At 38.0% G+C, this 17,216-nt stretch overlaps 1 protein-coding gene across 3 annotated transcripts in view; it reads right to left on the bottom strand.

Annotated features, from left to right (window-relative positions):
• Nucleotides 1-17,216, bottom strand: part of ARHGAP15 (Rho GTPase activating protein 15) — a 321,355-nt gene that overhangs the window by 144,928 nt on the left and 159,211 nt on the right. For all 3 annotated transcript variants that reach the window (XM_079311046.1, XM_079311047.1, XM_079311045.1), the window contains 2 exons: nucleotides 14,385-14,483; nucleotides 12,406-12,532 (listed from right to left, as the gene is read on the bottom strand). In XM_079311046.1, coding sequence (XP_079167172.1) covers nucleotides 12,406-12,532; nucleotides 14,385-14,483 — 226 coding nt within the window. The remainder of the gene's footprint in view (nucleotides 1-12,405; nucleotides 12,533-14,384; nucleotides 14,484-17,216) is intronic.

Below are 17,216 nucleotides of genomic sequence, written 5' to 3'. Positions count from 1 at the left end.
AAGCAGACCAAAATCAGGCTACAGCTTTTTTTTTGTGAGGCTAGCTGTAGAGGCTTGAGTGGAAAGGTGCCTTGTGAGATGTGCTGTGGGTCATCCTCCTGTTGGACTGAGACATGGGAATTACAGGAGGAAAAGGAAAGTCCAAAAAGGAGCTGCTGGTTTATTTAGCCATGTATTTTGTGGCTGGGACCCCCAGTCTGCCTGGCCCTTGTGTAGGGGCTCAGAGTGGGACACCTCCAGAGATCCTGCAGGGCATGTGGTGACATTTACTGCTTTATCTAGTCTCCAAAACAGCTGCACTGGAACAAGCTGCTTGAACAGGCAAATAGTTACTAATTACCAGGATATTTTCCTGAAATAAAATCAGGCCAGCCACCACAACTCCAAGACACTTCAATCAGCAACGTGTGGGGTTTTCATGGGTGCACTGACTCTCTGTTTGACCAGCCGTGGTCAAAATTCAGACAAATGTTAAAAAGAGCCAATAGAAGACTGCTTTAGCTTTAAAATTAATGTTCCAGCTGACAAACTGCACAGGGGCTTAACCTACTTCAGAACATATTTAATAGCATAATTTAGTCTCGAAACAGAAAAGCAAAATAACTAATGATGGACAAATTTAGGGGTCGAATCTAGTTCAGATAAACATTCAAAAGTTCAGATGTTTAACCAAACCTTATCTTGTCCATGAAAAGCCTCAAACTGAAGGGCTCTATCAAACATAAGCAAAGTACAGGAGATTGTGGAAACTTTTCCTCACAAAAGGAAAACTATTATCAGAAACCTGCACCTTATTGCAGCACTCACGTGTAAAGCAGTTAAGCATCAAAGTGAAAGCAAAACATTTCAGAAAACTGCTTCATGGTCTCTGCAATATTTGGATGGAATCCAAGACAGAGAAAAGAAAATAATATTAAGGGGAAAGATAATACAAATGCAATTAGACTATCAACCAATAAAACTTGATAGCTGAAACCTTCCAAGCTTAGAGAGAATAAGGAAACTGGAGATCAGAGGACTCTGCCTTTTGAAGTCTTGCTGTCCAGATCCTGGGGACCATTATCCAGCTGAGTATTTTAAAGACATTATGAACATTCTGTCACAGAATTAGAAAGCTTTATTACTGTGAATAACCTATAACTTGAGCAGAAATAGCTACAGATGAATTCCAAGTAAACAATTGTTTGGAAAAGGTGAATTCTGCTAACTCAGTTTTCTGAGTTACAACTCACCAGTTAAAAAACTTGTTTTCAAATAGCATTCTCCTTGTGGGTTGTAATTCTAATGGATCCTCTCCATTCTCACATTCTCCAAATGCAAACAATTTTTTTAAAAACTCTGTTGGAAAAGATGAGACTGCTCTGCCTTGCCTGGCACTGTTTCCCACTCAGCAGGCAATATCTGCTACAGTACCCCTAAAGAAACTAAATTCAGACAAATGATGCAGCAAACTATGGTGTTTCAGGATCCTTTCATTTTCTTTCCCTTTCCCCATGTCACCATGTTTGAATCATCCCCTTTTCTTATGTCTCTCCCTCACATTTTCTTCTGCCTCCATCCCTCCAGCTACCTGCTAAAATAACAGAAAAAAATTGCTTTTCTCATAGTTGAACCCCAATATTAAACTATCAGATGCCAAAACAAAAGATATTTTAAACCAGACAACCGATGTCAGTTCAGAAATTACTGTGTATCTTGCATTAAGAGCAAAGTCAAAACAATAAATTAAGTATTCCACTGCTTGTAATTGTGCCTTAATATCAGGTCTAGCCTTGATCCGTCGTATTGAGTGATTTCAGATAACACTGTATAATAATCCAGGTGTTACAGTATCTTCATTATTTATTCATTAATTTTTAGTGCTGTCTTTTGATTTTCATTCAAACACATTAGCTGAAATACTTTCAAAAGAAGAAAGGAAGGTAAGAGCATTATAGCACTCTAAAATAATCATCTTTACTTCTAAATAGAAAGGAAAGAGGTTACTACATGTGTTTTCACACAAATATTTATACAAAGATTATTTTTGCAGGAACTTCTGAACTTCTAGGAAACGGTGGAAATTAGAAGAAGAGTTTGGTTTAAGTTAATGTATCTATGGGCTTGGACAGAAGATAGTCCAACAGTGATCCTGGGGTCATCACCTGCACTGCTTACTTTTTTAGTCAGCTTTGTGGTTCTTCAAGTATAACTTCTCTAGGGAAAACCTGTGCTGCTCAGGAGCCAGTTGACTCCTGAGAAAAACAGAAAAAAAAAGCTTTTTCTTACTAGGTCACAGCCAGTCTGTCCTAAAAAGAGTGAGCATGAAGTGATGTGGATCAAACCATGAGTTCCTGCACCTTGCATGGAGTCTTTCATTATAGATACCCACCAAGATAAAGGCTATCTTAAGTTTGTGCCCCAAATTTGCTAAATGGAAAATGATCCAATGGGCATCTGGCTCCCCTGCTGTTCTGCCCTGCCCACATCTGTCCACCTTCCCTTGGGCCCTGAGTCCTTGGACTGAAGAATGACCTTCCTCAGCAAAAGTGACTATAAAATGTACTGTCACTATGGGATTGCAAAATATATAAACTGCAAAGCTTCCTCTAGTAGGGCTTCATACCTGTATGCTTTTAAAATTATTTCTGTGTTCTGCATAAAGTGTCTTCATGAATTTCAGTTTAATTCCATGATAATCCTTTTTCATCTCCAAAGGGCTTTATTTCAAATATATTAGCACTGGGGTACTTTTAAATGTTTTAGTTTCATTTATTTTAAACCTGCTATTTGCTAAGAGTTGCTCAGTTTTATAAGAATGTTACTTCTTTGTTTAAATTGAACACCTTAAAAATTAATTACAAGCACTTACCACATGTAGGAACATATTTTATGTGCTATGAAAAGGCTTAAGGCAGGCTTCCTCTTTAGTTTTCATAATGAATGCATTGGAGGCAAGAGATTAAAGGACAGCAGAATCTTCATGTCCTGGTTGTTTACTTTTAATGTCCAAAAAAGTGGCAATGAAAGAGATAAATACAACCTCCACTCTGTATCAGGCAAACCATTTCTATATGGGAGACTGAATTCCGCTTTCCCAGTCTGTGGGAAGAGCTTAGCTTGAATATTTGTGCAAGAAACACTGACTAAAAGGGGAAGAAATTCAGAAAAGTGTTATTTGAGATGATCAGAAAAAAAAAAAAAAAAAGAAAAGCAACACTGTATAGTAAGAAAGACTAAAAAGTCTTGGCTGGCCCAGTTGTCAGCCCAAGCAGGGGGTGGTATACCTGAGGCAGAACTGCTGAAAATGAAGAGCAGGCTAAATGTTGCCACAAGAACACAATTGCACCACAAGTCCATTTAGGCTGAAAATTAGAGTGCTTTCAGCTTGAAAACTGAAGTTTTGGAACATTTTTCCAGCCTGAGCTGAGGGGCAAAAGCATTACTACCGAATTTCATTAATTATGAAAGGAATCAAATGAGGTAGTTGTTTTCAAGAACTGGGGAATTGATTCAATGCTACAAAAAGTCTGTCTGAGGCAGATAATGCTGTGTTACACTTTTCAATAACAGCAAGGCAAGTGAATTCCTCTTGGGTGAATCCTGGGCGCACTTAAGACAATGGCCAATGGAATTAATTAAATGGAGCCAAATATCCTCGGTGGTGAGGGGAGCTGCTCATATGTCATAGCTCTCTCTTCAGCATCAATATTTAAAGCCAGCTAGTTGGAACCTTTTACTTAATTGAGAAACAATACAGCATTTAACCCTTCAGTGATGTTCCACCCTTTGGCTTTCAGAGGCAGGATCTGTTTACCCGGCTTGTGAACAAGCAAAGAGTGTGGAGCAAAGAGGAGATCATACAAAAAACATTCCTTTTTAATTCCACTAATATACCCTGTCCAGAAGAGAGTGCTGTTAAGTTGGTGTTTAAATATTGGGAATTTGCTGTCACAATTTAAATTAAAAAGATAGTTTTACCTAGGAGGAAATATAAAAATTATTTAATCGGAGGGAAAAAGGTGAGTCTGGAAAGTAGGTATGACTGTCTAGAGCCTGACATACAGTCTGTCTAACTGGGCTTAATTTAGACTTTTATAACCTAAAAACCTCCTTATTTCTGTCACATCCCTCCCAAAATACCATGAGGATTGCATCTAGATTAGTTAGAAATAATAGTGAAACTTCAGTATACAGTATAGTGTAAAAATAATTTTTCTGGCTACAACCTTCCAATAGGGGTACTTTTTTCCATAAATACCATTCAAAAATTTGCTTATAAAAGTGATGGACTGGACTGGCACTTCCTGAATCACAAAGTTCAGCAAGTCCTGCTCACTTGCTCTAGTTCTGACCTCTCTCCAAAGACTGGCAGTCTAAAATATTCCCTGTTGCAGTGAGAACGCCTCCATCTATTCAGGTGTTATCTGTTGTCAGTCTCTGTTCCTTCCCTGTGGAGGCAAAGTATGGAGATGCAAAAACTGGAGATCTACTGCCACTGCCACATGGTGATGGAAGGTTGAGCAGAGGTAGCTGTCTGCATAGTGGGCTGCTTTCAACTATAAAAACTGTGGGAGTTTGTACATTCTATATCAAACCTTAGTTTTGCTATTTAATATAAGGAAATATCTACTTGCTATGGAACTAAGAGACTGCACCCAAACCAGTGGAAGACGTGTTGCATAGTTAAGCTTGGAAGTAACAGAGCCAGAGTAGATTCCTCATTACTGAAGTCTACCTCACTTTTAGTGCTTGGAAAAAAGCCCAGCTGCTTGGCTCCGATAATGCCTAAAATCCCATTATTTGTTTGTGATTGCTTTTTCTGAAGCAAGTGTGTGTCTGAAAAACAAACCTGCAATTTTTCCAAAATGTACTTGTCTTAAGGATTGTGTCAGTATCTGTGGTTCAGTAAGAAAATACTTAAAGCAATCATGATATCCAGTCTCTTCTTGCCTCCATATCAAACCCATCTAGAGTGCACATGCAGGACTTTATTTTGTTAAGAAAAATGCGTGGTGTCTCTCTCTTCTTTGGAACAAAGCAGAAATATGGATTTGTAACCTTTTCTTTTTCTTTCTTTAAACTTAAGTCCTTCAATAGTGTTTTGAACAAACCTAAAGAGATTTTAAGACAGACATTTTGTATTATAACGTTCCCCTGGGTCGTATGTATGATCGTCTTTACTAAAGCTCCTTTCAGTCCCAGTTGAATAAATATGCATTTTATTTCACTAATCTTGAAACAACAGGAATAAAGTTTACCCAGGTCTTTTATACCTCAGAGAACAAAACAAATACTACAAATCTTTAGAGAGAAAGGATATACAAAAGGGCTTGAGGTGAATGTTTCAAAGCAAATACTCTTTAAACGATGTGCAAATTATTTCAGCACTTGAACATGATTTATGAAAGGGGATTAGTCCACTGAAACAAGAACTGAGTTTAAACTGTTGGGTTTCAAAGTCAAGGATGAGAAGTGTTAGCTGCAAAAGGCAGAAGAAACTGGATAGTAATCTATAGTGAGGATTTCTGATTGATTTCCTTTAACTAACTCAATCCTACATTAGCTATCGCTGTCATTCATACTTAACTGTGGTGGGCAGCATAAAATACCTTCTTTTATGATGTAATTCCCCATAAAAATGAAGTATGCAATGGTGATAATTAAGTAATAATGAGGTAATTAATAACTCAGTGACTAGCTCCCTATTTACTAGTATGCCCCATAAATGAGCACGAGGAGTGTGAAACAATTAAAGATTATCCAAGCTCAAACAGATAACTTTTCCAGGGAGTTGTGTGTCAGTGAGCAGACCAATGAGTCACAGGTCACATCTATAATAATACATTATATTATATTGTAATATTCCCCCATACTCTTCACATAATGGGTTAGAGCTACTCTTAAGTACTATAAAAATGATCACTTTTATGTAATTGTAAAGATTAATAAGTGAGCTAACTTCTCATGGTTCTATAATGACCCTGCTGTTCTAGAAGGTAAAGGAAAATTTAATGATCCTGCTCAGATATGATTAATATCTAACTTTTTCCTGGCTAAAAATCTGGACTTGGTTCAATAAAAATGAATTAAGTGAACATGCATGGGTTTCCCTGCCAAATGTTTATATGGAAGTTGGATATGCCCAATTTAAAAATATGCTTTTTCCACCCAAATAATAAACTCTGGAAGGATTTTGGAGAGTGAAGTAGAAATAAAACAAAGAATTAAGGAAACATTATATTATAATTGATGGAAACAGGATATTCAAATTCAGGAAAAAATGTAAATTTTTTTAGGACTAGTCACAGCCAGTTGTGATTTTGAGTGCAACATAATCTTCTATTATCAGTAGAAGTGACACAATTTGTTTCCCAATTTGGCATGTTTTGTTTCCCACATGCCAATATTATTACTTCTTTGTTGCTGAATCAGTATTTTCCTAAGCTCTAAGAAGGCAGTATACCTATACTTAATGTGGCAGAGAAACATAGGAACACAAATATGTAAAAAAATGTCTCTTCCCTGTAGTCCAGATGAGTGATTCTACTCTGCAAACCCAGCATGTTGCATTTTATTTTCCTGATTTTTTTTAGTCCATGAAGCTGGGTGCATTCCTGTCAATGCAATAAAAATAAATGCCACAAACATACAAGATGCAGAGTGACAAAATTAACATTGCAGTAGGAAACTGCATATTTGCAGCTAGTTTTCATTTTGCTTTGTGTTTTAATTGTTGCCATTGGTAATGCTGCGCTAATATACATTATTGCTTTATGTTTCTTGGCTTTATTAAAAGTAATAAAACTGACCTATACATAACACTAACATTGTAATATAATAATAGTCCCTAAATAGCATCATTTGGCTTTGAACTTCACATCTAACTGAAATAAATGAGCTGGGAAAGGGAAGGAATTCAGACCTCATCAGAACTAACAAAGAAATGGAGTGATTTCCAACTTCTATGGCTCTAATTAGAATCATGAAGGTTGGAAAAGACCTCTAAGATCATCGAGTCCAGCTGTCAACCCAGAGCCACCATCATGTTCACCAGCAAACCATGTCCTCAAGGGCCTTATCCACACCTTTTTGGATCACTTCCAGGGATGGTAACTCCACCTGTGCCCTGGGCAGCCTCTTAATCAGCCCCCTTTTCAAAGAGGGGACCCTGTGTGGATGAAGGGCTACATAAACTACCAGAAAATCCATTCCTCCAAAAGCTTGGCTGGGCCAGTAAAACCTTCCTCTATCTCTCAAAGCCAGTAAAACCTCTCTCTACATCCCAAGACATGGTCTCCCAACCTTCCATCCCTTTCATGTGCTAGAGAGGAAGAAAGAAAACTCCTCTCAGCACTGTCTGTAATTGCGGTACTTTTTCTAGGACATATATGTTTTCAAGAAATAAATGTCAGATTTTTTTCCCCCCTTCTGTTATTACACAGCCAAAACCATGCAAATCCATGTGTTTGTGCCCTGATGCCCATCCTTTCTCAGCTCAGAGAAACAACAGCCTCATACAGGAGGTCATTGCCACAGAAATTCCTAATTCTGTGCAAGGACAAACTTAAAACCCTCAAACAAGTCCTTGAAAGATGCTTTAGCCTGGGGAGGACCAAGTAGCACGTGGAGCCATGAAGTTTTCAAGCTCTACCAAATTCTCCATTTCTTCCACCATGTCCATTAAATTACCAAAATGGGTTTCTGCTGCTGTTTTTTGCTTCACACTCATTGTACAGACTTAGGTATCTAACAAACTACCTTCAGAAAGGATTCTGGATGCTTTAGTAATTACTTAGGGATAAATACATACCATGCTCAAGCTTCAAAATTCAATCTTCTGAAGAAAAGTAAGTGAAACAAGAAAAGCAATTTTATGCAGTTTAAAAGCAAAAAGTCCATGGTTCAATCCTAATCTCCTGAATTTAACTGTCTTTTAAGACACTAAAGCAGACTTCAATGCCCAGATGACTTTATAGCAAATACCTATGAAGGCAAATCGAAATTATGATCCAGAAGCTTTTATTTTTGCATTTTTTCCCTTGTTTTAAAAGGTGCCAGGAGGTGTATTCCCAGACGCTGCCATGAGGCTATTCCCTAGGGAAGCGTGCAAAGACTGTGGCATCCTAAGGGCAAAGCATCACCCTTTTGGACCAAAAGACCCATTGCTCCTTGTTGAAAGTCTAATAGGAATTTAGGTAGGGAAAATATCATTATTTGAGTTGGCTGGTGGCCAGGGTGCCTGGGCTAAGACCCTGATCCTTACGGAGGGCAGGAAGGAATCCCAAGCCTGCTGTTTAATATGCATGACATGTCGGCTTTGCTGTCAACTTTTCCTTCCACCCCCTGCCTTTGTCTGCTTTTCTCCACCTGTTGCAGCTTGTCCTTATTGGGGCTGAGAGCTGGAATTGCCTTACTTTGGTATCACATTGTGTCTGGCACAATGACGCCTGGGGTCCCCGACTACTCTTATTGAGACACTAAAACAGCCATGAATAGCAATAATGCTGCCACTACTCACCAAGATGCTCCTTTTCACACATATACATTTTTTAACATTCTTAATGCTGGAGTTGTGGCACCTCCAGCTAGAATTCAAACATGGAGGAGATTTTCCAGTCTGCATGACTAACCACCGGGTTTCAAGTAAAGTGTTCTTGAAGATAAGGAAAAAATATGCGAGTAGAAACAATAAAAATAATGCAATTCAATCTTATCAATTCAGGCAGTTCCAGCTTTTATGTGGCAAACAAGGAGATCAAATTGCATTTATCTAATATCACAGATTTTTTTAAATGTCTAAAATATTTCATTATTTTGCTTTGGCAACCTAAAGCTGAGGAACAGATTACTGTTCCCACTACATAAGGAAATAACTGACAACAATTAGTATTTATTCTTGTTGCTTTTGTAATAAAAATAGAATTCCATCACTTTCAAGGAAACCTAAAATATTAATAAGAATGTGATGAACTGAGTAAATGTGACGCCATAAGGAAATGATGGAGAACAGGTTGGAATTATAGTGCTTTGGGAATGGATTGCATTATCAAGCTTGTGATTGTGCATTTTGACAAGAGCAGCCCTCAGATTGATACGGTAGCCAAAGGGCACTCTTCCTACTGCAGAGCTGTTTGTTTCCATCTGAGAGAGGGGGAGCAGAAGGGGAATTGATCCCCTCCGACAATCAATAGCGACTCCAGCCCAGGCTGTTCCACAAGAGGTCACTCCTGAGGGACAGAATTCCCAGATGATGGCCACAAATGGCCCAGAGGATGCAAACCACAAGATGGGTGCATGGGCAGGCAAAGAAAGGCTGAGCTTAGCTGAGAGCATTCACTTGGTTTCACTGCCCAAAATACAACTGTCCTGACACTCCTGTGGTGCTCACACAGTGAGCCCCTTGGGTTTTGGAGAGAAGAACAATTCCTAGGAACCTTGTGGTGCACACACCCTTTCCCTACATCCCAGATTATTTCCCTACTTCCCATATACCACAACAGCATCTCCACTTGAGAGTAACCCAGGTGCCTGGTTCCATGGGATGCAAAATTAACATGGCAGACCACCTATCATTGGACCCAATAATAACCGGTACTAATTAACCTTAAGAGAAAAAAAAACAACAAAATACCCCTATGGTTTTAGTTATAACTAAATTACTTGGAAATTATGAAGCCTGACGCTAATTTTTAAATTTATCTGTTTAGAATAACACTTCTTTGCATTAAAAGAAGTGGTGCTGCAAGGCAATCTTCTTGTGCACCCTTCTTCTAATGGAGGAGGTTGCTGGGGTAAAAAATGTGTTATTTCTGACCAGCATCAGCTGCAGAAATTATATCAGTGAAATAGCTGACATCATAAAATAAAAAGTCATCTCTTTCCATGTATTTGAGAACAAGATCACAGTTTTACATATTTTGGTAACACTCCCCAAGGCCATTCTTGGTTTCTTCTTAACTCAAGAAAACTTCAATTAGAGCATCAGTTGAAACCAGACTGGATGAGAAGCCACTGAAAAGCTGTGTGACCAAGAGGATGGCCATTCTCTGAACTTTGGAAATTGAGCCTGGCAGTTTGAGCACAATTTTCAATGAAATCAGTGTACAGCTCAAAAAGCATAACAGAGAATTACCATTTGTCCTTGTAGTGCAAGCAGAAGCAATTAGGATTAGACATAAAAACCAAATTCCAGCTACTAAAACTCTAGGGACAGTCTCCCCAGTTTTAAATTAAAAAGTAAATTACTGAAATGCTTTGGTTAGAATGTACCTGTCTTTTATATACTTATACTTCTAAAAAAAATGTTGCTGCAGTATCAGGTCTAAAACTGGATATTTTTTCCAAGTCCTACAATGTAGATAAGGTAAATACAAATGGATCTGAGTTGTCTGAGTATTTCATTAAAGGTTATCAGAACAGGAGGGGGTGGGCTGCTAACACATCAGTTGCTCATCTTCTTTGTTAAACTGGAGGAGTTCTAAGGCATCATTAAAAAATCTCCTTTGTTTGGATTTGGCACTGGCAATAGTCAATAACGTAAAAGCACTATAAAATTATAAAATCGTTAAACTTTGCAAGAACTTTATAAACACACTTGCAGATATTGCACATATCTTTGTGCTCTGCAGTCAAACTGGACAATGAAACGACCACCTGTTAACTGCTAACAATGTGTCATTACCAGTTCTCATGCCTTTTTAAAGCAATTTTGGCTCTAGCTGCCGATAATTCTGGCTACGATACTTGTGTGAACATTAAGGGCACAGAAAGCCAAAGGCAGAAAACTGACAATACAGTTTGTGCTTAGACTACTAATAAGTAAGTGAATAATATGATTTTTCTAATTCCACATAATTGCTTGATCTCAAGGGGCCAAAAAAAAAAAAGTTCTGAATACATATTTTAGAAGCAATCCAATCTACGGTATTTAAATGCAAGCTTCGATTCAGTGAGATTTCACAGCAGATATTTTCACATTTTTTTAATAGTTTAAATAGCCTTTAACAAAACGGAGGTTATTCAGGATTCTCTAAGGTTTGAAAAGAAACATAGACTAAGTCTCTGTCACTGCTCATAGTCACTTTTTCTGTTTTGTCTGACAAATTATCATTTAAAGATATGTGAGAAGTCTAAATAAATAAATAAAAATTCCCTGAGTGCTGAGACAGTTTATGGGCATTTTGCTATTAGCTACAATAAGAGCAGAATCAGACCCTCAGAACTCACTGTGCTCTCAGTCTTATTTTTCTTTCTCTGAGAAATGCAACACAACACCCAGTGCTAAGATATTGGGACAATTTTTCACAAGCCACGTTCAGGCTACTTTATATTTTATAACACAAAGGAAAAAAAAAACCACCGAAACCACAAAACCCTTAAAAAAAAAAAAAAGAAAAAAAGAAAGAAAGAAACATCTTCAAGATAATAAGAAAACAAACCCCCAAATCCTGTGGTCTACAAAAAGAGACTATTTAATGAGTCTCTATTTGTGTGTACGCACACGCATGTGTGCATATATTTATGATTGTGTGGATAATTATCATTAAAAATAACTATGTTGTGTCTTTTTAATGCAGCCCTTTCCTTAACATCTCAGGCTTTGATCCTGCACTGAACTGCGTGCGGGCAAATTCCGACAGAGCCCTTTGGTACCTGAAGCACCTCGAGCCAGCCTGCCAGTCTGGGGCTGTCACAGCAATGACATCGGGGCCAGGATGTGAATCTCCCACCCAACAGGGAGGAAAACAAAAATTCAGGGGAGAAGGGGATGTTAAAAAAACGTTGAGTGAGGGATTCAGGGTCAGCACCAGCTCCTGCTGCCCACGATCTCACCAGCACCTCGGCACAAACCGGGAAAGTCTTTTCAGAGGAGTAAAGCACAGCCCTGCTAGTTTTAGATCACTTTCTTTTCTAATCACACTGACAAAAATCAACGGCAAACCCTGGAATTTATCTTCTATAAAATTATAGATACATCACTGATTGTTGGCTGCAGAGGATATGTCAATTCTTTCAGCAATTCAGTGTATAAATACACAACAGACAAAATTACTCTGGCAATTTGAGGTATTTTACTAAAATGGAAACAAAGCAACTGCAACAGACCATTAATGCAGGGCTCATGTTGCTTATTTTTAAAAATAAATGGCTTAAATAAATGTCTTTGCTCCTAAACAAATTTATTTTGCTTAGGAGAGAGTGTCACCCTTTAAAAGTATGGAGCTAGTAACTGTCTTTACTTAAATGCAAGTTATGTATATCAGTGCAGAACATATTCAGCTTTAAAATTCCCAGTGATCTTCCTTACATTCTGTATGTAATAAAAATTATCTTGCCCTGTAATGGCATAGTTATCTAAAAAGGAAAGAAATAAAAAAAAAATATAAAAAATATACAAAAATTAAGAAAGAAAAAAAGCCTTACTTAAAGATTTTCTGTGTTCAGGCTTTGGCTCTTTGGATTCAGTGTCTAAGTTATTCAGTAATTCGATGCTGGAGGATCTTCTGATTTTGAACTCCAAATTTCTTGATGTAATTCTCTGCTCTTTTGGCTGGGAAAAGAATATATATATATGTATATACATATGTGTATGCTTTTAATAAAATTATTATTTGTAAGAATTAAGCAAGAGATTCCAGAATGCCAGTACAGAAGCTAACAGACACACACAGAGCAAGTGTGCAGGGAGTATATAATTTAAGGAAAGTGTAATGCAAAATTTGTCATATGGCAAAGCTTTTATGGCCCTGACAGACTGATCCTAATTTCTGAGATAAATTCCCATTTAAGTGAGGAAAACAAAAGGCCTGCTTCTTTAGGCTTTAGGGACCAAAATTATTTCCACATTGCAGGCTACTTTCAAATGCTGGCAAAGAGGAAGGGTGTTTAAATTGCCTTTCTGGTTTAGATAGTTACAGTAAATATTCTTGCAAACACAATTACTTCAAACATCATTGCAAATTTGGGGTTGAATTCTGCTGGTTCAAGCTTAAGAAGTAGTCGGGGGGCTTTCCTCTTATTCTAATTTACTGGCAGACAAAGTGAAAATGAGCAGGGAAAAGAAGCAAGAAAAAAAAAAACCGAAAAAAAGGAGCCTCTGTTCCGACTGAAGCCACGTCTCTCCCCGTGGCATTTGGTCAGGTGAGACTCAGCCATCCCAACAGCCTGGAAAGCTGCCAGGCTTTCCACACTCGTTCAGAGATTCAGGATTTAAATAGATGGCAGGGATGGAGTGGCCAGGAGTGGTGTGTGGTGACATCCTGTCCTGCGCACTCGGACCTTGGCCAGGACCAGCCAGCCACGGGCCACTTGTGCCCCTCCAGCTGCTCAGGGCTGCTGAAGCCACAATATTACTTCAGCTTCACTAAAAAAAACCATATATATATATATATATATATATACACATATATGTATAATCCGGTTTATTAGATGTTTAGTTGAATAATAAGCCAAAAATTTTTTTTTTTTCTGAGTCTCCATGGAAAACTCCACCCCAAAAATCTTTAGTTGGATATCAATATCCTCACACACCCAATGAAATGCACAATATGAAGACATACATCATCAGATCAAACTTTCCTTGGCTGATTATAGCCTCAGGGTAATAGAATGTTTGTAGCTCTTTAAGGAAACGGTAGCTGTGTTCAAATTAACCCTTTCAAAGAGGCTGCAGATTCCACTGCACTGAAACCTCTGAAAAATGCAAGAAATGGGGATATTTTTCTCTCAACAGATTCTGCAGTGAACAAGGAAAGTCAGTGCCCTCAAAAAAAAAAAAAAAAAAAAAAAAGAAAATATTCTTTTATAGGAATAGGAGGAAGATGTTTGGAATTTGTACTGAGAGTAGCAAAAAAGAAAGAAAAAGCTACAGCTGAAGCTGGTTTGGTAATTAAAAACTGTTTTAATAAAACGCAACCCTGCTTACTTCTAGTAGAAAACCCCCAGCCTTCCTGGGAGAATACCAGCAATCAGTTACAAAGGAATATTATTTGCTAGTGTTATTCTTGTGAATAAGTAATACAAAAATTCATAAAAGGCTCAAATGTATTAATAGTTCTATTGAAGATTATATACTGTAGGCTGCATAAACAGAAAATGCAAAAATTCATTAGTTATTAAGTGCTTGTGTGCTTTTACAACCCTCAGCAAGCCAACGTCCTTGTTATTTCAGAGAAATAAATGTAGCGTTCCGTTTCGAGGCAAGAATCAAATGACATTTTTGTGCAACAACCTTGTTTATCTGACATTTTTTAGTAGATTTGCATACATCTTTTTATATCCTTCAGAGAAAGGAATGTCTAGCTAGCTGCTGACTGCCTAAAACCTGTAGAGATGCCTGAGCAAATGAAGTTGAAATTGCTACATCTTAATTAATAAAGGTAACAGCCAAAACAAATACATACCAATCTGTCAATTGCATTTTTGATAGCGTGGAACCAATCCAATATGATAAAGTCCACATCCGACTGGAGGAGGAACTCATTTCCTGACACTGTCGTGATCTGGGGAGGGCATGGGCACACACAGGTGAGTAAAGCACACACCAGACAGATGATTTTCCTCTGTTTTCCCTCCCATTCCCCCCAAATGCTCATTCTTTGTGCTGAGGTTTGTCTGCTGGAATGCTGAGTTACCGAGACTTCTGAAAACTGTTTTGAATATGTCACAACAAACGAGATATTGTCTCAGCAATGCAACCACCAAGCACAAATAGTGCAGAAATAATGGGTGTGTGACAAAAGTTAAGAAAAGCCAGGAAACTCAGTGTAACAAGACACAGTTCAAGTGAAATCAAAACACCCTGAAAAGAAGTGAATGCTTCATAAAAATTATTTCCTGTCTTTGGCAGTTTCCATTTCTATTTCACTGGTATTGGTTTTTGTATCTGACACCTCCATTCTTGAATTTGGACATTTATTATTTACCTGTGATTCTACAGACCACTTCCAAATATTTTGGTAAAATTAATAATGTCACTCTTTCACATTAAAAAAAGAAATTATCATCAAAGATGGCTGCAGCAGAGTAATTAGGAGCCCATTTATCATGAAAAAAAAAATCCCCAGTTTGTCTGAATAGAAGTCGATTTACATTTTTGACCCACTCACTGGGAATATTTATCAAAAGAATATTCAATCCCCTGATAACGCTGTTTCACTGCCTAACCTAATATTTGGTTGAAATATGTATGTATATGCTGTTGGTCTGAACTTTTGCAAACCACTGGGATTATAATGATGCATAATTTTTTATTTTACATACATATATATATATACACATACGTATGTATGTATATATGTATGTATGTATTTCACCAGGTATTCCACACAACAGGTTGAAGCAACCATTTCACAGATGGCAAAACTGAGGCCCAGAGCTGTGCAGTGCTTCATCCCAGGACTATTCCACAGATTCCTGGTTTGTCTGGCCATGGAACATCATCTGGGCACAACACCTTTCTGTGTTTGCAGAAAAGTCAACCAAGGGCTACATCACCATCACATTTTGGAAGGGGCAGGAGCTCATTCTGGCCATGCTCCAAAAAAGCTCAGCTCCTGCCAGCTCTAGAACCAAAGTTTTATTCTTATTTTGCTGTTTTTAAGAGCTGCTTGTGTAAAGTTCAGTGGTATCTACACATGGAAATGGAATACTTAGGTCTCGGTGTTTAGTTTGAATGTTGGAATGTTCACAGGAACATGGGATTACTCTGTACCTTTTCAGGTATTTTTAGGGGAATGGCTGAGCATAGCAGACAATAAGGATTTCCTTCTGACCAAACTTTGGGAAAATGCAAAGCAAAGCTGTTACAACCTGGCACAGTTTAATTACATAAATACACTGACATGAAGTGCTGCTGTTTCCCTGCATCTCCCCCATGTCAAGGATTTTCACTAAAGCAAAAAAGAAGCAGCAGATCCTCACCAGCCTGGGTACCCCCAGCATGTTCCTTGAAACTGAAATAATACCAGGAAAAAGAAAACCCAAACCAAAAAAACAACAGCCTAATGTCGCATTAATTGTCCTATAACCCTCCATTTATTGAGGAAATGCCTGTAAGGAAGGTTTCCAAAGTCATCAGCATTAAGGAAAATCCCGTCAGTGCAGCCCCAGCGGAGACATCCTGTGGGAGTGCTGCTGAGAATGTGGGAATGGTCCCCTGGTGTGGGCTCGGGGCTGCCCGGCTGCAGATGTTCATCCCATCCCTCTGCACCCATGGGGAGCCACTCCAGGCACCCCACTGCCCCCTGAGCACCAGGCAGAGTTATTTATGGGGGAGATCTCAATTCCCTCATTAATCCACGGCCATATCGTTAATCACCACTCGCACGCTCACCCTGTCCTTCACCAACAGGAAATAAAAACCCCAAATTCAGCTTGAGGTGAGCACTACAAAGAGCTACCTTCACTTCCATGCCTAGTTCACATGGCAAAGTTTGGGTTCAAAATATATGATCTATCAGAATTTATTAATGTATACATGCAGATATGAATTAGACTAAACACAGGCAACAATTCAATCTAATGCCTCTCTCCCAGTATAAACAAATCATTATTAAAATTATGAAATGGAATAACATTTTCAAAGTAAGAGCAACATATGTAATTAGATTTACTGTATTTTGAAGGCTTAAAAAGGACACAACATAGTTCAGCCTTCCGTTCAGTAAATTCAGGCTTTATTAAAATACAAGTATTCAGCACTGCATAAATATTTGCACTGTATGATATGCAAAAGAGATACTCCATTGCTAACAAGACCAAAGCAAAATACATGTTGAAAGTTTCTTTGTCTTGAATGTGTTATTTTGATAATCATATATTATCAGTGTTTTATGAGCAAATCTGTAAAAACAGATCATAGAATGGAGGGAAGAGAATTCCTTTAAAATATACTTTCTGTAAGATACAGTTCAAGTCCTTTTCTTTCTTTCCTCAGACTAATCTTCGGAGTAACAAGACAGTTTCAAGAAGACTGCTACTGCTCTCTACAGTTTAAATGCATCCACTCCTTAATTACAGTCAGTAATTGACTTTGTTCTGCTCCATTCCAGTCATTCACAGGCAAGCAGTTCCAAAGGCTTTGGCTGGTAAATCCCATTTAATGTGCAGGTTTTCTATCCCACTTTTATATATTACCTCCTTAGGATTTCTGATAAATGACTCTTGGAAAGGATTGCTAAACCATATTTGCACTTTGAACAATCAAATTTTCAACACCCTTGGGAAAAGACATC

This window comes from Erithacus rubecula, assembly GCF_903797595.1.
Source record: "Erithacus rubecula genome assembly, chromosome: 8".
NCBI classification, from domain to species: Eukaryota; Metazoa; Chordata; class Aves; order Passeriformes; family Muscicapidae; genus Erithacus; species Erithacus rubecula.
Note: the sequence above shows the minus strand (reverse complement) of the source record. Positions and strands in the feature narration are given on the sequence as shown.